Source organism: Nerophis lumbriciformis, linkage group LG07, assembly GCF_033978685.3.
Source record: "Nerophis lumbriciformis linkage group LG07, RoL_Nlum_v2.1, whole genome shotgun sequence".
Taxonomy (NCBI): Eukaryota; Metazoa; Chordata; class Actinopteri; order Syngnathiformes; family Syngnathidae; genus Nerophis; species Nerophis lumbriciformis.
In genome coordinates, this window is record NC_084554.2 from 49,567,224 (window position 1) to 49,591,375 (window position 24,152).

General features: G+C 40.8%; 1 protein-coding gene across 1 annotated transcript; it reads right to left on the bottom strand.

Moving 5' to 3' along the window:
- Positions 1-5: 5 nt before the first annotated feature.
- kpna1 (karyopherin alpha 1 (importin alpha 5)) lies at positions 6-24,152 on the bottom strand. Its single transcript, XM_061964921.2, has 14 exons — positions 24,048-24,152; positions 18,194-18,327; positions 15,411-15,524; positions 15,244-15,343; positions 9,815-9,909; positions 9,610-9,741; positions 7,694-7,782; positions 7,516-7,615; positions 7,296-7,459; positions 4,830-4,908; positions 4,637-4,762; positions 3,556-3,683; positions 3,318-3,493; positions 6-1,150 (listed from the first exon to the last, which is right to left on the bottom strand). The coding sequence occupies exons 2-14, from the start codon at positions 18,317-18,319 to the stop codon at positions 963-965; spliced, it is 1,617 nt and encodes a 538-aa protein (XP_061820905.1). The 5' UTR covers positions 18,320-18,327; positions 24,048-24,152; the 3' UTR covers positions 6-962.

Sequence of the window (24,152 nt, forward strand, 5' to 3'; positions counted from 1 at the left end):
CGTGCTTGATGAGATGCCTTTATGCAAACGTCAGAACAGGGGAGAATCGCACAAACGCAACACTACAGCGGTGGTCTTTTCCAGAGTCGCTGACAAAAGTAAGCAATGGGAAGGGGACTGGCTAAACGCTCCGTGTAGCAGGCTGAGGTCGAGCAGGTTTCATCTGGAGTCTTGTTAAAAAGATCTGGATTAATGACCATTTATGACAAAACTCCACATTTGTGGCTATCAGATGAGAAAGTACTAAGGTTGTTTTGGGCAACACTGCCAATTGTCAGAATATTTCTTGGAGCGCTGCTCGGATTTAGTGTGCTGGAGTTTTGTTGTTGGCTTCAAGCAGTTCAAAAGTAAACACGAGTGTCTGTCAGTCCTCAACTAAAGTGCTGTGAAATTAAATGATGCTAGTACGAATCCCCACTGGATTAGTCTTGTCCAATTGTCTCAGTGCCAGGAAGACTGCAATGTTCCCATGCGTCCATGGGAGGAATGGGGTCACACCAGAGGCAGTCCTGACATGTCTTCAGGGCGGAGGGCCGGTCTCCATCAAGCCGCGTGTGATAGAAAATCCAGCAGCCGCGTCCTAATTTGTCCATCCAGCTCCACGTTGATCATCTTAAGTGCCTTTCCTCGCAGTCGCTTGAGTCCGTGTGTTGGGCAGTCCAGTCACAAGTGGGCCTCGTATGTCTGGGCGAGCTTCTTCACGCGCACCGCCAGCTTCTCTGCCCACAGAGAGCTTGGTGTCAAATCCAAAAAGTAGGATATGCAGGATATGTTTCGGGGAATTCGGGTGATGAAGGGGACGCGCACAGGTGAGCTCAACCTTCACGAGCCAGCAGAACTTGACCACCATTTGTGTAGTTAGGATCAAACCAATCTCTCTGGACAATAAGGAGGGGGAGGAACGAGGCGAGCCCCCCCTCAACCGATAAGAAATGAGCTGAGGATGAAGTTGCGAGCGCAGATTAGAGCTGGAAGCCTTCCATGGGCGCCTCGCACTGCTGGAAGAGGAACTGCTGCTGCTGCAGATCCACCTCCGGAGCGAGAGACGCGTCCTCGTCCTCTGCGTTGAAGTAGCGCTCTATCAAGTCGTACGCTTTCTGGAAGATGTCCTGGTTCTCATGTCTCTGAAGGAACTCCAGCTTGTCCAGACCTGAAAGAGAAGTGGTAAGTAGGACAAATAGGAGCTTTTAACAAGTAGTGTCAACTTATCCTTGCAAATATTCAAACACTGACATTCCTTTGTGCCTGCTCTTTGTTATTCTGAATACTTTTTCTGACCAGTGACATCATCCCCCCCCCACCCCCCCACCTTGTCCATATCTCCCCAAATTTGTCCTATTGGTTTGTGCTGCAAAAATCTTTTGTCTATTACAGTATAGCCTCATAACCCGGTGCGCCCAATGTACGGATAATTTTGGTTGTGCTTACCGACCTCGAAGCAATTTTCTTTGGTACGTGATGTAATAATATGTGTGACCAGTAGATGGCAGTCACTCATAAGAGATACATGTAGACTGCAATATGACACCAGTAAACAACACCAAAACCTTAAATGTTCCATTGAAAATATAGAACATTACACACGGCGCTCAAAAATCTGTCAAAATGTTTTAGTATGACTTTGAAGCCGCACCGCTTGATGGCCCATTACGGCTACCAAAGTCAGAGATACAAGTATTACTATGGTGTGTGTATAAGGACCGCAAAATGGCACCCATTAGCAGACATATTATCTGGCATTTTGTTTCACAATATTATGCAAAACCAACTTTTCTCACTGTTTGGTACCTGCTGATGTGTAGTTGAGATCTGCATAAGTCCTGAAAATGTGCGCACATCCGCCACTGTAGTCCGTAGTCGATAAGCTTCTTTTTCACTATCTTCTAGTTATGGGACATTCTTCCTCTGCTGTTGCCATTTCAAATATGACGTAGCGTAAAGTTCTAACTTGCATCTCGCTATGGAAGCGCTAAAAACTACCAGTGTAGTGGGTTTACATAACTCACACACGGAACTTTAGTTATTAGAGAGTTCCGGTCTGACGTTTTTTCACGGGACACATTTCCGGCGTTGTTGTTGCACTAGTGAGCCACGGATGAGGAGATGCTGCTCCGTTATTGATTGAAGTTAAGTCTGAATGTCATTAAAACAGTTAGCTCCATCTTTTGACACTTCTTCCACTCCCGTCCTTGCACGCTACACCGCTACAACAAAGAAGACGCTGTCGAAGGTGAGCCACGTAAATAAGACCGACCACAAAAAGGTGCATCCTGAAGCGACTGTCAGAAAGCTACTTGAAGATGATCTGTAAGACATAATCTATGCAACATTTTGACCAAAGAACCACCATCACATGTTATGTAGACCACAAGGAAATGCTTTGAATTTAGAAAAAAATCATATGACCCCTTTAATGCGCCTTTTGTATGAAAAAAGACCTGAATAGACCCGCTCATCGGCAGTGCGCCTTATAATCCGGTGCGCCCTATGGTCCAGAAAATACGGTAATTTGAAAATCAACCACACTGGTTATGACTAATAATAACAAAAATTATAATAGACAAAACATTTTTGCAGAAGTTTGGGGAGATTTGGACAAGGTGTTGGGGCTAATTATGAATCATAAAATGTTAACTATAGTAGTGAGATTTTTGCAGCACAAATCAGTGAGACAAGGTGGGGGGTTGGATGTCGTCACAAGTTAGAAAAAGTGTCAGAATAATTGTATCTAAGTTATCACAAAACTTTGTGTTTCAATGAGTTCCCGGCGAGCAGACAAAAGCTGTCTTTGATCTTACCAATCAAAAGGCTTGTAAAACTCCACTGTGTAGGATGGGAAGTGACATGAAGGTGTCGGTTTCTTTGATATATTGTAATCCACAGGAAGATTTTGTCTTGACCCGAGATCTACAAAGCGGAGAGGAAGCAGGACCTGACCCCCTCCAGGCACCTTTTTTTAAACTGTTTTGTGACCAAAGGCAGCGGCTGTTTACGACCCCCGTACCTTTAGAAACAGCTGTTGCCATGTAATCAGGGAAAGTCCAAATAAAAGAGGTGTACAATCTTTCGTCAGAGCGTGGTGGAAGACTGTACAAGGAGTACAGCCCAGACGTTTCTCCTCAATGAGCTAAATTGAATTCTGTCTCTGTTTAATTCCTTGCTTCTTGTCTGTTTAATAGATGTCATCAGTGTTTGAACCTGACAAAAAGTATTTTAGAAGAACTTAAAGCTGTGACGACACAAAGGAATAGCAGTGTCCTCTGAATGTTTGCGAGGATAAGGTGGCCAAGTTGACGCAGGTGTAGTGTGGTGCATACCGTAGGCCTCCTCAATGAGTGCGCAGTAAGGGTTGATGCCTCCTCCTCTCTTGGCCTCCAGTTCACCCAGTCGCAGGATGTTCTCGATGCCATTTAAGGCCACTTGAACTATCTTAGAGTCCATCAGCGTCAGCAAATCACACAGGGGCTTTATGCAGCCCAGTTGCACAAGGTGCCTGCAGGGGGCAGCACACACACTTAGGATTTCAAAGCTCATTGTGCAGCAAAGTCATCTCACCTGATCTGCTCAGCAGAGCCCCCAGATGTGGCGTTGGTAATCGCCCATGCTGCCTCCTTCTTTGTGCGGAACTCTGCCACTTGTAGGATGGCAATTAGCGGAGGCAGCAGGTTAGCGTCCATCACCATCTGTTCAACAGCATTTAGATGAAAAGTCTTTTTAGTTTGAACTACAGATCCACCCATAGGATACCCATCATTAGGTAGTCAAGAGTAACTCCCTGAGCATTCAGTGAAGCACTTGTGAGCAACATCAGACGTGCACACTGTGGCCACACCAGCATTACACCTGTCCCAAACCTGACATCATAACAATTTAAATGTTTTATTATTAAAATAAAATGACAGCAGTCATTTTCATGAGATTATTTTCTGATATACAGCACAGGCCAAAAGTTTGGACACACCTTCTCCTCATTCAATTGTAAATTGTCACTGAAGGCATCAAAACTATGAATGCACACATGTGGAGTTATGTACTTAACAAAAAAAAGTGATTTATATTGTTATATTTATACTGTTTTATATTGTAGTTTCTTCAAAATAGCCACCCTTTGCTCTGATTACTGCTTTGCACACTCTTGGCATTCTCTCCATGAGATTCAAGCACACCTGTGAAGTGAAAACCATTTCAGGTAACTACCTCTTGAAGCTCATCAAGAGAAAGTCAAGAGTGTGCAAAGCAGTAACCAATGTAGTCTGAAAGGCGACAGACTGCAGGCGATCAGCACTGCATTAAAAAAAGAAAGAAAGGGGGCGTGGCCGCGTGACAGCAGCTCAGCAGACCAGAGAATAATTCTCACAAGTTCTCTAATAAATGCCTTGTCAGATGTCAAATCATATTTGTGGAGAATTATTGATAATAAAAAAAAATTGCAGGATGAGCGGGCTGGTGTCTATTACTATCTACTTCAATAATTATAGATGTCTTTTTAAAAAAAATACTGGTATCATGTGTATATATTGTATCTGCTGATGTAGTTGTGGGGAGAAAAAAAAAATTATATATATATACACACACACACATATCCAAATGGCAAATATTGGCACCGATAACGGGTTTACACCTAATCTCAACTGACCTGTATTTGTGCTCGGTTCCCTGCTGTGATGTTGGAGATGGTCCAGCAGGCTTCCTTCTTGATGGACTCTTTGGGGCTGCTCAGAAGGTGAAGAAGGGACTGCAGTGCCGAACAGTTGAGGATAACCTGGATCACATGACACCGATCAGACACGCCTACTGGCCGCACGGCGTGCCAATGTTGCACCTGTCACCTGTGTCTGATAATCATCCCCAGTCACAATGTTTCCAACAGCCCGAAGTGCAGGAGACACCACCTTGTAATCGTTGTGCCTGAAACAGAACAAACTTGTTGCTGCAGAATGTGTTGTGTGTGTAGGACAAATTAAAGAATGCGGGGGCCATTTTGATTGTTTTCACCTTTAAAACCAGTACAATGTACCATTTTCCCCCGAAAGAACTAGAAAATTCAATTTCAGTAGAAATTTCGTGTGTATGTTTCAGGACCATAGCCAAACTGAAATGGCACGCTGGCCAAATAGCGTTAAATAACCAAAAATGAGCTAAAAAAGCTAGCATGATAACAATAGCATGCTTAGAGTTAGCATTCGTAAAATATCTAAATAAATGATATAGACCTGCTAAATTAGCTTAAAAAAAATAATGTTAGCGTGCTAAAATGCCAACTCTAACATTCGTCAAGTACTAGAACCGTATTTTCGGATTATAAGTCGCTCCGGAATATAAGTCGCACCGGCCGAAAATGCATAATAAAGAAGGAAAAAACATAAGTCGCACTGGAGTATAAGTCGCATTTTTGGGGGAAATTTATTTGATAAAACCCAACACCAAGAATAGACATTTGAAAGGCAATTTAAAATAAATAAAGAATAGTGAACAACAGGCTGAATAAGTGTACGTTATATGAGGCATAAATAACCAACTGGTATGTTAACGTAACATATTATGGTAAGAGTCATTCAAATAACTATAACATATAGAACATGCTATACGTTTACCAAACAATCTGTCACTCCTAATCGCTAAATGCGATTCAGTACCCCCCTATGCAACTGGCTGCTTGACTTCCTCACAGACAGACCCCTGTGAGAGTGGGCAATAACACCTCCAGTGCCATCTCCCTGAGCACCGGCTACCCCCAGAGCTGCGTCCTGAGTCCGCTGCTGTTCACGTTGATGACTCATGACTGCTGCGCCAGGTCCACTACCAACCACATTGTGAAGTATGCGGACGACACGACAGTAGTGGGCCTCATTCGTGACAACAATGACATGGACTACAGGGAGGAGGTGAAACATCTGGTCGACTGGTGCAGAACCAACAACCTGGTCCTGAATGTCAACAAGACCAAGGAGATCATCGTTGACTTCAGGAAGCACCAGTGCAGCTACGCTCCACTCTACATCAACGGCACAGCGGTGGAGATAGTAAGCAGCACCAAGTTCCTGGGGGTGCAGATAACTGACAATATAACCTGGTCCCTACACACCGGAGCTCAGCAGCGCATGCACTTTTTGCGTCGGATGAAAAGAGCACAGCTCCCTCCCCCCATTCTCAGCACATTCTACAGAGGCACTATAGAGAGCCTGCTGACCAACAGCATATCTGTCTGGACTGGAGCCTGCAATGCCTCAGACTGGAAGTCTCTCCAGAGAGTGGTGAGGACGGCGGAAAAGATCATCAGGACTCCTCTTCCTCCTATCCAGGAGATCGCAAAAAGCCGCTGCCTGACCAGGGCTCAGAAAATCTGCAAAGACTCCTCCCACCCCCACCAAAGACTGTTTTCACTGCTGGACTCTAGAAAGAGGTTCCGCAGCCTCCGAAGCAGAACCTCCAGGTTCTGTAACAGCTTCTTCCCTCAGGCCGTAAGACTCTTGAACGCATCATAAGTAAATTATCCCCTCAACTCCCCCCAAAATGGATTAACTCGCTGGAATAAAAAAGACAATATAACATACATCCATAAACGTGGACGTATGTGGAAAAAGTGCAATATACTTATCTGTACAGTAATCTATTTATTTATTTATATATATTTATTTATTTTATATATATATTTATATATTATTATTATATATTTATTTATTTATATATGCACCTTATTGCTTTTTTTATCCTGCACTACCATGAGCTTATGTAACGAAATTTCGTTCTTATCTGTGCTGTAAAGTTCAAATTTGAATGACAATAAAAAGGAAGTCTAAGTCTAGTCTAAGTCTAAGTCTGAATCCCATGAAATCTTATACGTCTAGTCTCTTACGTGAAAGAGCTAAATAATCCATCCATTTTCTACCGCTTATTCCCTTTGGGGTCGCGCGAGGGGCGCTGGAACCTATCTCAGCTACAATGAGGTAAATAATATTATTTGATATTTTACGGTAATGTGTTAATAATTTCACACATAAGTCGCTCTTGAGTATAAGTCGCACCAAACTATAAAAAAAACTGCAACTTATAGTCCGAAAAATACGGAATATATTACTCTGAGGCTCCTGAAAAATGTTGCTGCCCACTGCTCCCCTCACCTCCCAGGGGGTGAACAAGGGGATGGGTCAAATGCAGAGGACACATTTCACCACACCTAGTGTGTGTGAGAATCATTGGTACTTTAACTTAACTTTAACTTAACTTAATACTAATGGCTGTGCTGCGGGGCGCACTTTGCAAACTCCCGGTGTAGGACATATCTGACAGCTTACATCAGTAACTCCACCAGCCTGCGACACACTCCCGAGTCGATGACGGCCTGGATTTTGTCGTTGGGTCCGTCAGACAGGTATGAGAGCGCCCAGCACGCGTCGGCCATGATGTCCGTGTCGTTGACAAACAGCAGCCAAGACAGCACGCTGAGACACGGGGACACCTGCGCGAGAGAGGAACCATGTCAAGCGTTGTCCAGCTCAGAAGATATGAAAGTACCTTTGTGAAGTCTGGTGGAGGGTTCTTCCCCCTGCACAGGTTGGAGAGCGCCCACACGGCGTTCCTCATCATTGTTAGGCGAGTCTGTTTGGCCAATAACCTGCAAGGCGGATTGAGGAAGGCCTGTGGCGTAAATTGACCAACACATGTTCTGTCGAGTACAGGAGCTGCTACTTACTGCAGCAGTGAAGGCAGAATGTTGCAGTCAACAACAAAGTCTCTGCACTCCGTGCTGTCTCCCGCTATGTTGCCCAGCGCCCACACGGCCTGCGGGGTGAAAAACACACATTCACTTTTGTATGGAAACCGGTTTCTGCCACTAAAAAATAACAACCCCAAAAGTAAGTCATGCTTATGAGCCAAAAAGTCATTATTATGAAGTAAAAAGTCTTAATTGTGAGCCAAATAGTCATAATTGTGAGATAAAGTCAAGAGATAGGAAAGTCAAATGTATGAGATAAAAAGTCATAGTTATAAGCTTAAAAGTCGAAATTATAACAAATCAAAATTATGAGATAAAAGTCAAAATTGTAGGATAAAAAAAGTCAAAATTGTAGGATAAAAAAAATCTAAATTATGAAAAAAAGGTCAAAATTATGAGCTAAAAAGTCATAATTATGAGCTAAAAAGTCATAATTATGAGCTAAAGAGTTGAAATTTTGAGATAAATCAAATCTATGAGCTAAAAAGTCCTAATTATATGATACATCAAAATTAAGAGATAAAGCCAAAATTATGAGCTAAAAAGTCGAAATTATGAGATTTAAAATGTGAAATTATGAGCTAAAAAGTTTGAGTTATAAAATAAAGTTATAATGAGATTAAAAGTCAAAATTATGCACCAAAAAAGTCAAAATTATGAGCTAAAAAGCCATAATTATAAGAAAAAGTTCTAATTATGAGCTAAAGTCATAATTATAATATACAAATTGGAAATTATAACATAAATCGAAATGATGAGATAAAGCCAAAATTATAGGATAAAAAAATCGAAATGATAAAATAGTCAAAATTATGAGATAAAAAGTCATAATTATAAGATAAATCTAAATTATGAGATAAAGCCAAAATTATAGGGTAAAAAAAATCTAAATTATGAAAAAAAGTCCAAATTATGAGCTAACAAGTCATAATGATGAGCTAAAAAGTTGAAATTTTGAGATAAATCAAATCTATGATCTAAAAAGTCCTAATTATATGGTACATCGAAATTAAGAGATAAATCCAAAATTATGAGCTAAAAAAATCAAAATTATGAGATTTAAAACTTGAAATTATGAGCTAAAAAGTTTTAGTTATAAACTAAATGTATAATGAGATTAAAAGTCATAATTGTGCGCCAAAAAAGTCGAAATTATGAGAGTCAAAATTATGAGCTAAAAAGTCATAATTATAAGAAAAAGTTCTAATTATGAGCTAAAGTCATAATTATAAGATAAAAAGTTGAAATTATGAGATAAAGTCAAAATTATGAGATAAAGTCAAAATTTTAAGTTAAAAAAATCGAAATAATGAAATAGTCAAAATTATGAGATAAAAAGTCATAATCATAAGATAAATCTAAATTATGAGATAAAGCCAACATTATAGGATAAAAAAAAGTCATAATTATGAGCTGAAAAGTTGAAATTATGAGATAAATCTATGAGCTAAAAAAGTCCTAGTTATAAGATACATCGAAATGAAGAGATAAAGCCAAAATTGTGAGCTAAAAAATTTTAATTATGATATAAGAAAGTCAAAATTCAGACATAAAAAGTCATGATTATGAGATGAAAGGTTGAAATGATTATATAAGAAAGTCAAAATGATGAGATAAAATGTCATAATTATGAAGTGAAAAGTCCAAATTAGGAGATAAAAAAGTCATAATTACAAGAGCCATCCATTAATTTCCTACTGCTTGTCCCTCTGGGGATAATATTAAAAGTCAAAATGATGAGATAAAAAGTCAATAAGAAATAAAGTTGTTTTCGATCAAGACTTTTTATCTACCTTATGAGGAAAAAAAGCTACTTTTTATTTCATAATTTTGACATTTTATCTGACAATGATGACTTATCATTGGGGTATTTTGTTCTTTACAATCCTTACCTGCTCTTGCACATCTTCAAAATCTGAGCCGAGCATCTCTATGAAGATGGGCACGGCGCCCGCCTGGATGACCACCCGTGTCTGGTGGGAGGTTCCTGACGCGATGTTGGTCAGCACCCATGCCGCCTCGAACTACAGCCAGATAGAAAGCAGCAACTTGACGCCAGCAGAAATCACATTTGTGCCCACGGGATTTGGTTTCTACCTGCAACGTGCAGTTTTCTCGCCTCTTCAGGAACTCCACGAAGCGCTCCACCACGCCCGCCGTGGCGATGACCTCATCAATGGGTGGATTGGGCTCTGGGATGGCAGACGGGCCACAACATCAAAGTACAATAGCAAGTGAAATGGTCTGTTGAGGACGCTTTAGAGAACTGGTCTAGTCGAGGAAAATACGAGGGGGGTGTGGCTCAGTTGGTAGAAAGTTAAAAGTTAAAGTACCAATGATTGTCACACACACACTAGGTGTGGCGAAATTATTCTCTGCATTTGACCAATCACCCTTGATCACCCCCTGGGAGGTGAGGGGAACAGTGAGCAGCAGCGGTGGCTGTGCCCGGGAATAATTTTTGGTGATTTAACCCCCAATTCCAACCCTTAATGCTGAGTGCCAAGCAGGGAGGTAATGGGTCCCATTTTTATAGTTTTTGGTATGACTCGGCCGGGGTTTGTACTCACAACCTACCGATATCAGGGCGGACACTCTAACCACTAGGCCACTGAGTAGGGCGGCCGTGCCAGCAACTTGAGGGTTCCAGGTTCCATCTCCGCTTCCGCCATCCTAGTCACTGCCGCTGTGTCCTTAGGCAAGACACTTTACCCACCTGCTCCCAGTGCCACCCACACGGGTTTTAAAAGTGTCAAACTCAAGGCCTGCCACATTATTTTATGTGGCCCGCAAAAGCCTAAAAATGATATGCGTTAATAAAATGCTTAATCTCTTCTTACTAAATATATTTATTTCCATTTTGACGTTAAAAATCATGTCCTGCATGCAATTGCATATCTTTTAAAATTCAATATTAACAACATCTACATACTATATTTTCCAAAAATATTATTTGTTAAAATAAAGATACTGTACTTAAGTATCTGCTTGACTTATGATTTCAAAACAAATTGTCAATCAAATTGTAGACTGTAAAACTGACAATAATTCTTACGGTTAAATTCCGTTTTTTACTGTAAAATCAACTTTGATACCGTTTTTTCCCATATACAGTAAGACACTAAAACATTAAAAAACTAAAAAAAAAAAACATTGACACAACATTTTAAGGTAAAAAAACTGGCAGCTCTGTTGCTTGAATTTTACAGCTAAAAACAGTGGTATTGTTTTTCCATTCCATTCCATTTATTAAATTTCTTTATATGCCATAAAAAAAAACACTGCTTTTACTGTAAAATTCTGGTGATTAAAATTTTAAGATTTTTTTTGCAGCTTATGTAAAAAATATATGTTGTTAATGTATTATATATACTGTATACATATATACACATCTATATTCATATATTACTCATTGTTTAATGCGGCCCTCTGAAGCCAACCATAACTGAGATGTGGCCCTCAATGAAAAGGAGTTGTACACCCCTGATGTAGATCATGGCTTTCACTATGTAAAGCTCTTTGAGTCTCTAGAGAAGAGCGCTACAGAAATATAATTCACTAAACCAGACCAGTGGACCTCAAGTCAATAAATACAAAATAAAAACTACCTGCTTTTTAATCAGGCAAAACATCCTGCACGTTGCTTATTTTCATGTTTTAAGAGAGGGTTCGCCAACCCGTCCATCGCGATCCACCAGTCCATCTTTGGGACCCTACCGGTCGATGCTGGAAATGTTGGAAAATAATTAATGTATTAATGTGATATCAGTCACACCCCCACCCGCAGAATAAATAACAGACCCGCATTTTAACCCCTGAACACGCCTGCACGCCTCGCCTCTCTCTCTTCAGCCTCACATCCTCCGCTCTCGACACCGCGGCCACTCTACCATCTGAGCCACGCCGCCCCAATCGTTCTAATCAGGCAGAAATGTTCTATTTTTTTCCACATATTTGTTGCGCCTTATCTCAACTATGGTTTATTTTTTCTAAAAAAAAAATCAATTATGTTAAAGGCCTACTGAAACCCACTACTACCGACCACACAGTCTGATAGTTTATATATCAATGATGAAATCTTAACATTGCAACACATGCCAATACGGTCGGGTTAACTTATAAAGTGCAATTTTAAATTTCCTGCGAAACTTCCGGTTGAAAACGTCTAGGTATGATGATGCGCGTGACGTCGATGGTTGAAACGGAAGTATTGTATTGTATCCAATACAAAAAGCTCAGTTTTCATCGCAAAATTCCACAGTATTCTGGACATCTGTGTTGGTGAATCTTTTGCAATTTGTTTAATGAACAATGGTGACTGCAAAGAACAAACCTGTAGGTGCGATCGGTGTATTAGCGTCTGGCTACAGCAACACAACCAGGAGGACTTTGACTTGGATAGCAGACGCGCTATCCGACGCTAGCCGCCGACCGCATCGATGATCGGGTGAAGTCCTTCGTTGCTCCGTCGATCGCTGGAACGCAGGTGAGCTTCGGTGTTGATGAGCAAATGAGGGTTGGCGTAGGTGGAGAGCTAATGTTTTTATCATAGCTCTGTCGAAGTCCGTAGCTAAGTTAGATTCAATGGCGTCGTTAGCAACAGCATTGTTAAGCTTCGCCAGGCTGGAAAGCATTAACCGTGTAGTTACAGGTCCATGGTTTAATAGTATTGTTGACTTTCTGTCTATCCTTCCAGTCAGGGGTTTATTTCTTTTGTTTCTATCTGCAGTTAAGCCCGATGCTCTCACGTTAGCTCCGTAGCTAAAGTGCTTTACCGATGTATTGTCGTGGAGATAAAAGTCACTGTGAATGTCCATTTCGCGTTCTCTACTCTCATTTTCAAGAGGATATAGTATCTTAGGTGGTTTAAAATACAAATCCGTGATCCACAATAGAAAAAGGAGAGAGTGTGGAATCCAATGAGCCCTTGTACCTAAGTTACGGTCAGAGCGAAAAAAGATGCGTCCTGCACTGCACTCTAATACTTCACTCTCACGTTCCTCATCCACGAATCTTTCATCCTGGCTAAAATTAATGGGGTAATCGTCGCTTTCTCGGTCCCAATCGCTCTCGTTGCTGGTGTAAACAATGGGGAAATGTGAGACTTTCAACTTGTGACATCACGCTACTTCCGGTACAGGCAAGGCTTTTTTTATCAGCGACCAAAAGTTGCGAACTTTATCGTCGTTGTTCTATACTAAATCCTTTCAGCAAAAATATGGCAATATCGCGAAATAATCAAGTATGACACATAGAATGGATCTGCTAACCCCGTTTAAATAAAAAAAAATTAATTTCAGTAGGCCTTTAAAATTGACACTTTAATCGTTTCCCTGGGTTTTATTTAACCCTGTGACATACCGTATTTTCCGGACCATAAGGCGCACTGGATTATAAGGCGCACTGCCGATGAGCGGGTCGAGTCAGGTCTATTTTCATACAAAAATCGCACCTGATTATAAGGCGCATTAAAGGGGTCATATGGATTTTTTTTTTTTCTAAATGTAAAAGACTTCCTTGTGGTCTACATAACATGTAATGGTGGTTCTTTGGTCAAAATGTTGCATAGATGATGTTTTACAGATCATCTTCAAGTAGCTTTCTAACAGTCGCTTCAGGATGCGCCGTTTTGTGGGCGGTCTTATTTACGTGGCTCACCTTCGACAGTGTCTTCTCCCCGCCATCTTTGTTGTAGCGGTGTAGCGTGCAAGGACGGGAGGGGAAGAAGTGTCAAAAGACGGAGCTAACTGTTTTAATGACATTCAGACTTTACTTCAATCAATAACGGAGCAGCATCTCCTCATCCGCCGGAAATGTGTCCCGTGAAAAACCGTCCGACCGGAACTCTCTAATAACTAAAGTTCCTTGGGTGAATAAAGTAAACTCACTACACTGGTATGTTTTAGCGCTTTCATGGCGAGTTTACTGACAGATATAAGTAAGAACTTTACACTACTTTGTTCCGTTAATTCTGCAGTAAAATAAAGGCGCTCCAGAGTGAGACCTCTCTCTCCCGGTTTGAAGCAAGAGACGAACAAACGCGAAACTCAACAACTCTGATTGGCCAACGTGTCTGTCACTCGAACGTCAGTGACGGCAGAGAAAAAAACAAAAAAAGCCTCCTCCTCTTGCGATTAAATAATTGCAGCAATTAAAACCTGCATGTTGATTCGATGTCGACTAATCGTGCAGCCCTACTTCATTGTAGTAATAAGATTAACAGCAGCGTTTGAAAGTACAGAAAAACAACATCATCCAACAAGAAAAAGATAAGTTGATACTAACAAGCCATAATAAATAAATACAGTATATGTGTGTTTTGATTTTTCTGCCAAACAATTTTGACATTGCCAGGACCCTGACCACACCCCTACTGCCACAAATGAGTTGGCGGTCTGTGGGAAACACCAACAATTACTGGATTTTTTTCGGACTATACAGGCACAGATAAAATCCTGTCATTTTCTCAAAAATCGACAGTGCGCCTTATAACCCGGTGCGACTAATGTCTGGAATAATTCTGGTTGTGCTCACTGACCTCGAAGCAATTTTATTTGGTACATGCTGTAATGATAAGTGTGACCAGTAGATGGCAGTCACACATTAGAGATATGTGTAGACTGCAATATGATGGCAGTAAACAACACCAAAACTTTAAATGTTCCATTGGGAATATAGAACATTACACACAGCACTCAAAAATCTGTCAAAATGTTTTTAGTACAACTTCGGTAAGCTATGAAGCTGCACCGCTTGATGGAGTGTCGGCGCATCAAACATACGAGTATTATTATGGTGTGTGTATAAAGACCACAAAATGGCACCCAATAGCAGACATTTTACCTGGCGTTTTGTTTCGCAATATTATGCAAAACCAACTTTACTTAACTTCTGATACCTGCTGATGTGTATTTGGGGTCTGCATAAGTCCTGAAAATGTGCGCGCGTCCGCAATTGTAGTTTGTAGTCATAAGCTTCTTCTTTTTCTCTACCTTCTTATGTAGCATTCATCTTCCGCTGTTGCAATTTCTAATATAAAGTAGTGTAAAGTTCTTACTTATATCTGTCAGTAGACTCGCCATGAAAGCACTAAAATCTGTAGTGGGTTTACATAATTCACCCACGGAACTTTAGTTATTAGAGGGTTCCGGTCAAACGTTTTTTCACGGGACATATTTTCGGCATTGTTGTTGCACTAGTGAGCCACGGATGAGAAGATGCTGCTCCGTTGTGGATTGAAGTAAAGTCTGAATGTCATTAAAACAGTTAGCTCCATCTTTTGATGCCTTGTGTATGAAAAAAAACCTGAATAAACCCGCTCATCGGCAGTGCGCCTTATAATCCGATGCGCCCTATGGCCCGGAAAAATACGGTAATTCCAAAAGGAGTCCTTCCGTTTAGGAAGCAAGTGAAAAATGACAAAGTTAACTCGACAAGGCACATTTTGGAACAATTCTTGTGTATTTTTAGGTTTCGAGTTGGAAAATAAGAGTCGATGCAACGGCAAGACGAGAGGCCGGCTTTACCTTTAGAAAGGAGTTTCCTAAATCGCTGAGTGCCGATGAGTTGTTGCTCGGGAGAAGTGGAGAAGATCATTTGAGTCATGTCCTCCGAGATGACGGCGCCCTGCACACAGTGAAGAATTCAGCATGGTCACAACATGAACTTCATTAATCCTCATCATAGGTCTCACCGTGAGGGGGTCCATGTTGTTAGCCTGGGACTCCAAGTAGCCGCTGTCAGCCATTCCGTCGTCTTCCAAGGCGCCATCATGATCCACTGTGGCCACGTTTCTCCTCTTGAACAGCTGGTAGAGCAACGGCAGGTCAAGTGTGACTGACATCCTTGTTACATCACATGTCCTGCAGCTGCACCTTGACTTCTTTTACTGACACCATTGATTGATCCCAGCATAAACTACTTCTTGCCCTTCATTTCACCACAACTCAATTTGCTCTGCTTCTTTCTGCTTTAAGGTCCGCTTCTGCTTACTTGAAGCTCTGCTTCTTCCTACATTAAAGGGGAACTGCACTTTTTTTTGGAATTGTGCTTATCGATCACAATCAGTATGAGAAACAAGAAGACAAAAGGGTTTTTTGCATTCTAACATAAAAATCGTCTTGTTCTTGGTGGCTAGCAATGCAGCTAATGTGAGCAATCATTTCCACCACTGAATCACTTTAAAAATGCATTCAAAAAGCGTCAACAATACTTCATTTACATTCTGCAACCTGTGTAATAACCAAGCTGTAGCAACATTGTTATTGTAAGAGAGAACACCGAGGACCTCTTTTTCTAGCGCAGTGGTTCTCAACCTTTTTTCAGTGATGTACCCCCTGTGAATTTTTGTTTAATTGAAGTACCCCCTAATCAGAGCAAAGCATTTTTGGTTGAAAAAAAGAGATAAAGAAGTAAAATACAGCACTATGTCATCAGTTTCTGATTTATTAAATTGTATAACAGTGCAAAGTATTGCTCATTTGTAGTGGTCTGTCTTGAACTATTTGGAAAAAAAGATAAGTTTTTATTTATATGTATAAAGGATTTTTGAATTGTTGCTATTTTTAGAATATTTAAAAAAAATCTCACGTACCCCTTGGCATACCTTCAAGTATCCCCAGGGGTACGAGTACCCCCATTTGAGAACCACTGTTCTAGCGTACTAACACATCGGCATCCTACGTTATTAGCCGTAAAAGCTAACTACGGCAAGAGATAAGCAAGCTTCTACGTCAGCACAGAACGTGTTTGAGTTTGTAATGCACAACAATGCGATAGAACACCAATCTGTACTGAGTGAAAAACATGAACTTACATGGTATTACAGTATCTGTTTGTATAATTTCATGTTTTCTTTGTACACAGCTAGCCAGACAGCGTATGCACTGCAGTTGTTGTCTGTTTGATCCAGCTGGCTGGGAAAGTTCCCTGTTGATTTTGGGCAAACAATCCATTTATGTGTAAATAACTTTGCTCCAAGTTCCATATTTATACCGTCAAAATCGCTTTCATCCCCCTCTCCGGGCTTCCGTCTGCTTCAACGGCTCACTCTTCATTCTGCTGGCTTCTATAAGCAACAGTTCATCCCCAGTATATTCAGCTTCAAAAAGATAAGGTTGTGAATCCTCATTTGTCCAAAAATAGTCGTCTTCGTTGTCTGTTACCAAGTCTGCCATGATTAGAACACACATTTGTGTTTGATTCTAGAAGCAGGAACACACATTGTCATACATGTTGCCAGAAGTCAGATGTGCCCTGCTATGGAAACAGAAATCAATGCGCTAAAATAAATCAGTTTGGCAATTATTCAAATGATCAAAATACATATTACATATTGTTATGAATGTGTCTGTTACTACATTAAATATATACTTGCAGTGTGTTAATTGTACATATTACATATTGTTATGAAGGTGTCTGTTACTACATTACATATATACTTGCAGTGTGTATATAAAACATAAATATTGCTATGAAGGTGTCTGTTCCTACATTACATATATACTTGCAGTGTGTATATTGTACATATTACATATTGTTATGAATGTGTCTTACTACATTATATAAATACTTGCAGTGTGTATATAAAATATTACATATTGTTATGAAGGTGTCTGTTACTACATGATACAGTATATACTTGCAGTGTACATTTTGTACATATTACATATTGTTATGGTGTCCGTTACTACATTACATATATATTGTACTTGCAGTGTGTATATTGTACATATTACATATTGTTTTGAAGGTGTCTGTTACTACATTACATATATACTTGCAGTGTGTATATAAAACATAATAAATATTTATGAAGGTGTCTGTTCCTACATTACATATATACTTGCAGTGTGTATATTGTACATATTACATATTGTTATGAAGGTGTCTTACTACATTATATAAATACTTGCAGTGTGTATACAAAACATTACATATTGTTATGAAGGTGTCTGTTACTACATTATATACAGTATATACTTGCAGTGTGTATATTGTACATATTACATATTGTTATGAAGGTGTCTATTATTACATTACATATATACTTGCAATGTGTATATAAAAAAATACTACATATTAATATGAAGATGCCTGTTACTACATTATATATATACACTTGCAGTGTTATAAAACATATTACATATTATTATGAAGATGTCTGTTACTACATTATATATATACTTGCAGTGTGTATAAAACGTTGATGGAGGGTGTTGAAGTTGTTTTAGAGGCTTTAAAACTACAACAGTGACTCCCATTAGCTGCATCTTTCAAGTGTTTTTTACCATCTTTAAAATCCTTAAAAAATAAACAAAAACAGACATGCGTGTACTTGTCTTTCATAATGATTGTGAACGAGAGGCTAAATTTAAAAAAAGTGCAGTTCCCCTTTAAACTCCGCGTCGTCCTACATTCAGCTCCGCTTCCTCCGGCTCCTTTTTGGACATGCTGTAATGAGAAACGGGAACTCACCTGTTCATCTTTCTTCAGTTTACGGAGCTGCAGACCTTCTTCTTCCCGCCGCCGTCTCATTTCATCGGTGTTAAGAGACTTGTTCTTGTAGCTCTTGAGTCGAGCATTGTCCTTACTCTGACTCATTGTGCAGCCTGACAAAAAAACAAGATATAACTATGTATTGATGTTAAGTAACCCTCACCCGACTGCCAAGACTTTTTATAAGTCATTGAATCAAATACACATGTTGATGGTTAGGGTAAAGCTGCCAAGATGAATGATGACAGGGTTGCCAACAGTCCCTTGAAAAACTGAATCTTCCTGTATTTACAAGTAAAAGTATGCATGCTGTATTGGAGGTGTCAAGGGATGCACTTTGTCCCTTATTTTTAGTACCGGTGTAAGTGATCAACAGAGTCGATTATTTTGTGTTCGAAGTGGCCAAAAAAAGACAATTGCTATTTTATATTCATGTTCCAAGGTTAGCACGCCCCATTAAGTTATTGGAAAAAGGTTGTCAGTACAGCAGATAACACATCTGCGGTCCCCTCCAAGGTTTCTCATTGTCATCCCATTGGGTCGAGTTTTTCCTTGCCCTGATGTGGGATCTGAGCCGAGGACGTCGTTGTGGCTTGTGCAGCCCTTTGAGACACTCGTGATTTAGGGCTATTTAAGTAAACATTGATCGATTGATCAATGGCGTGTCATTTGTTCCACAGAAAAGAGCTACGAGTGGGTGTGACGCTTCTGCGCAATGACAAATTAATATAGCACACAGACAATAACCACACTGAGTGGTAAACCTCTCTTTTTGTCAAAGTAGTTCTCATAGTGATGAAAACGGGAAACCTGCGCGATCATAAAGCTAAACATCAAATGTATTATTTTATAACTCAGTTAAAGTTGATGTTTACTTTTATTCTGTTAAATGAAGAAGGGTCAATTTTGATTAAAGACCAAAATAGATATTTTATTGTTAGACTAATTATGTGTAAGTTATCACACAACTCTTATACTTAAAGGCCGTTGCTATAGTTATTATCAATTGTGCTGAAGTTGTACTTCTCTATCTGTGCAAAGGGACATAGTCTCGTATCAGTGTTTGTGTCCAGAACCGGCCTGCTGACTGCCAAGGGCGAACATCGAGTGCCGTGACCCAGACAGAGCAGAGACAGGGCGATATCATGAGTGTCAGCACATTTGCATTTCATGAATAGTCATATATTGTGTCTAACTGGGCCTGCTGAGATTACCCCCCTTCCTTCAGAGGCAGCCTCCGTGATGTAACCAGGGACCTCCCAAATAAATAGAGGAGCACGTGGGACTGTTACCTTAGAGCAGGGGTCAGGAACCTTTTTGTCTGAGAGAGCCATGAAAGACAAATATTTTAAAATGTATTTCCATGAGAGCCATATAGTATTTTTTAACACTGAATACAACTAAATGTGTGCATTTTTAAGAAAGACCAACATTTTTAGAGTATAATAAGTATCTTATTCTTTTTAATAACATTGTTATTTTGAAGTTAACCAATAATAAATAAAATACCATTAATGAACAGGTGCGGAAGAAAACGGATTGATGGATTAAAATGCATGAGAATGTTTTATATTCTGAACGTTATTTTTAACACTGTTATTACCAGCGGAATTATTCATTACTTATCGTGTTAAGCAATGTCAGCTAAGATGTATCTGAGAGCCAGATGCAGTCATCCAAAGAGCCACACCTGGCTCTAGAGCCATAGGTTCCCTACCCCTGCCTTAGAGCGTAGGTTGGATCTGTAACTAAGAGTACAGGCCAAAACTTCTCTCCTCATTGAGCCAAATTGAACTCTGTCTCTGCATGATTCCTTGCTTCTTGTCTGTTTAATAGATGTCATCAGTGTTTGAACCTGACATTTATTATGCTAGTTATTTAGAACAAAAACTGTATTATTGGTCAATTTGTTTCCCATGTATACATCCATCCATCTTCTTCCGCTTATCCGAGGTGGGATCGCGGGGGCAGCAGCCTAAGCAGGGAAGCCCAGACTTTCCTCTACCCAGTCACTTCGTCCAGCTCTTCCCGGTGTATCCCGAGGCCAGCCGGGAGACATAGTCTTCCCAACGTGTCCTGGGTCTTCCCCGTGGCCTCATAACGGTCGGACGTGCCCTAAACACCTCCCTAGGGAGGCGTTCGGGTGGCATCCTGACCAGATGCCCGAACCACCTCATCTGGCTCCTCTCCATGTGGAGGAGCAGTGGCTTTACTTTGAGCTCCCCCCGGATGGCAGAGCTTCTCACCCTATCTCTAAGGGAGAGCCCCGCCACCCGGCGGAGGAAACTCATTTCCGCCGCTTGTACCCGAGATCTTGTCCTTTCGGTCATAACCCAAAGTTCATGACCATAGGTGAGGATGGGAACGTAGATCGACCGGTAAATTGAGAGCTTTGCCTTCCGGCTCAGCTCCTTCTTCACCACAATGGATCGACACAGCGTCCACATTACTGAAGACGCCGATCCGCCTGTCGGTCTCACGATCCACTCGTCCCTCACTCGTGAACAATACTCCCAGGTACTTGAACTCCTCCACTTGGGGCAGGGTCTCCTCCCCAACCCGGAGATGGCACTACACCCTTTACCGGGCGAGAACCACGGACTCGGACTTGGAGGTGCAACGTCACACGCTCCCGCGGAGCGAGAGGCAGTGACATGGTAACGTTAGCTGTGATGCTAACAGCTAACAGTGTGGTTTGAGTGGTAATATGAGAGAAAGGTGCGAATCTGGTAACAAATGGAGGAATAATTAATTCCCAAGAAAAACAGCACGGGGTCCAGCGTCTGACGGTGGTTTGGCTTCAAGCGGGAATATGTCTTTACATCATGTCAACATCTCCGTTCGGTGCCACACCAACTGAATGACGAAGCAACTATTCCCACATCAACACCGCATGACATATACTATTTGATATGCAGCTCATTTTTATGTGACACTTATTGAAATATCTTGTGTGTCATCATGCCCAAAAGTGCACTTATAGCTTGTTTTAAAATGTCTCTGACAATCTTGCACTTTCTGTTTTGGACATGACATGAATGTTTGTGCCACTGCTTAATAACTGTTTAATAAATACACTTTTGCTAAATTGACTTAGTTGTGATTTCCCTCATCTGCATGAAAGTTTAAAATAAGCATATATTAATGCAGTATGAAGAAGAATGTTTTAATGTAGACACATAGAATCATCATACTGCTGTGATTATATTAGGAATGTCCCGATCCGATATTTGGATCGGATCGGCCGCCGATATTTGCCAAAAAATGAGTATCGGCAAGGCATGGGAAAATGCCGATCCAGATCCAGTTTTAAAAAAAAACTCCGGTCAGTGTTTTCCAACGCACCGATTCAAATAATACATTCCACTTTTCTGCTGCTCCCTAATTTCCGTTCCGCATTTTCCAGCACACCTTCAACACATCCACAAGTCTGTGGATTCTCACGCAGTTGCTTTTAGCTGCTGGCATTACACGACAGGCTCTTCTCACTCTTTCCTGTGTCTCCCTCTTACAGACAGCGAGCGCACCTTCTTACACACGTCACATACTGTCACGACATACGTCACATACTGTCACGTCATACGTCACATTACGTATACGTCCTCCCCGAGCAGAGCGGTAGCAGCATGGCTAACGTTAGCTGTGATGCTAGCGCAGCCGCTAAGGTGTGCGCCTGTGCAATTGCGCACGGCAAATCCATGCCACGCACAAAATCAAATAAAAAAATAAGCGCATAACAATTTTCGACACACGGACACGACAGAGAAAACAGTTTTCGTCATCATTGTTCAAATATTGTAACGTCTGCCGAGACGCTTATCTCCATTCGTTGCCACACGTCCACACCATCAAAATGCAGAGGCAAACATTTCCAGATCAACACCGTATGATAAAAAAAATAGTGATTTTTTTTAGTTGTGATTTCCTTCTCTACATGAAAGTTTAAAAGTAGCATATATTAATGCAGTATGAAGAAGAATGTTTTAATGTACACATAGAATCATCATACTGCTGTGATTATATGCATCAAGTGTTCATTCAAGGCTAAGGCAAAATATCCACATATATAGTGTATCGTGACATGGCCTAAACATATCGCAATTTTTTTTAAAAGGCCATATCGCCCAGCCCTAGTTCAATGATGCCATTTCTGTTTGTCATGTATAATTTTGTCTATTTTGTGTTTATCCTTGAATAAAACAGGTCAGTTTCTTGTTACCAACCATTGTGTATTATTCAAACTCCCCTAATTCAGCTGGCTAGTTGTTATCAAGAGTACTAAAACCCTTGTCAACATGATTCTGACAACTAAATAGGCTAAATAACTTTAAACTTTAATACATGCTCGGATAGGCCAGTATCGGTCAGTAACGGTATCGGATCGGAAGTGCAAAAACAATATCGGTATCGGATCGGAAGTGCAAAAACCTGGATCGGGACATCCCTAGATTATATGCATCGAGTGTTCATTCAAGGCTAAGGCAAAATATGGAGATATATATCCTGTATTGCGATATGGCCTAAAAATATCGAGATATTAAAAAAAGGCCATATCGCCCAGCTCTTACCCTTAGTAGTGTTTTTCAACCACTGCCGTGAGATACAGTCTGGCGTGCCGTGGAAGATTATCTAATTTCACCTATTTGGGTTAAAAATCTTTTTTGCAAACCAGTAATTATAGTCTGCAAATGATGTGTTGTTGTTGAGTGTCTGTGCTGTCTATATAAACAAAAGGTGAGTGCCCCTAAAAAGGCATTAAAGCGTAGGGAAGGCTATGCACTGAACTGGCTACAAAGTAAACAAAAACAGAATGCTGGACGACAGCAAAGACTTACTGTGAAGCAAAGGCAATGTACATCCGAACATGACATGACAATCAACAATGTCCTCTCAAAGAGGGATACAAACAACTGTAATATTCTTGATTGCTAAAACAAAGTAGATGCGGGAAATATCGCTTAAAGGAAGACATGAAACTGCTACAGGAAAATACCACAAAAAAAGAAGAGAAAAAGTCACCAAAATAGGAGCGCAAGACAAGAACTAAAACACTACGCACAGGAAAACAGCAAAAACCTCAAAATAAGTCAGGGTGTGATGTGACAGGTTGTGACAGTACACCTACTTTGAGACAAGAGCTATAGTGATGCATGCTTGGTTATGCTTTAAAGTTATATCCAACAATTGCAACAACGACTTTTCACTGTCAACTGTTTTTTGTTTTTTAATGATTCCCGCTGGTGGTGTGCCTCCGCATTTTTTCAAAGCCTTGGCTGAAAAAATGTTGAAAAACACTGCCTTAGTATACATATTAATCCAAAACCTGCACATCTAATTCAATTCTGGCTGGGGCCAAATAGTAGGAAACTCATTTCACGCAAATAAGAAGAGGCCCAAAAAAAAAAAAAATAGGTCGTCACTTTTTTTCCCCGGGAGTTGGCAACCCTGATGACAGTTGAGCAAATGAGAACATGTTTGGCTAGCTGCCTAGCATCAACACAACTGCTACTTACTGCGACACGACATGAAATAAAGAAAACAGAGAGAACAACATATAACGTGTTGTTGTCCCCCCCTGGAGTGTTTATATCACACGGCGACACTACACCGACACTTTACGGCCGTTTGGCACAATCTGGTGTTTAAAATTAGCATGCTAGCACAGTTAGCTCATGCTAGCACAGTTAGCTCATGCGAGCGCTTATTGGGTGACAACACCGAGCAGCGGCGCCATTTTCACGTCTTTTCCGACGCCCGCCGTTCGGCACGTTTGAAGAAAGTGATACGCGCCAGCCTTGAAGGGCTAAACGGGCGTCGAATATTCAAATATCACCTGTCAAATTGGGCTCCTTTAATCCCTTAATCGTCGGGCCTTTTCAAGCCGTCGCCGGTGTTACACTGCGCATGCGCTGTTTCCCCCCTCCCCAGCTGTTTATAC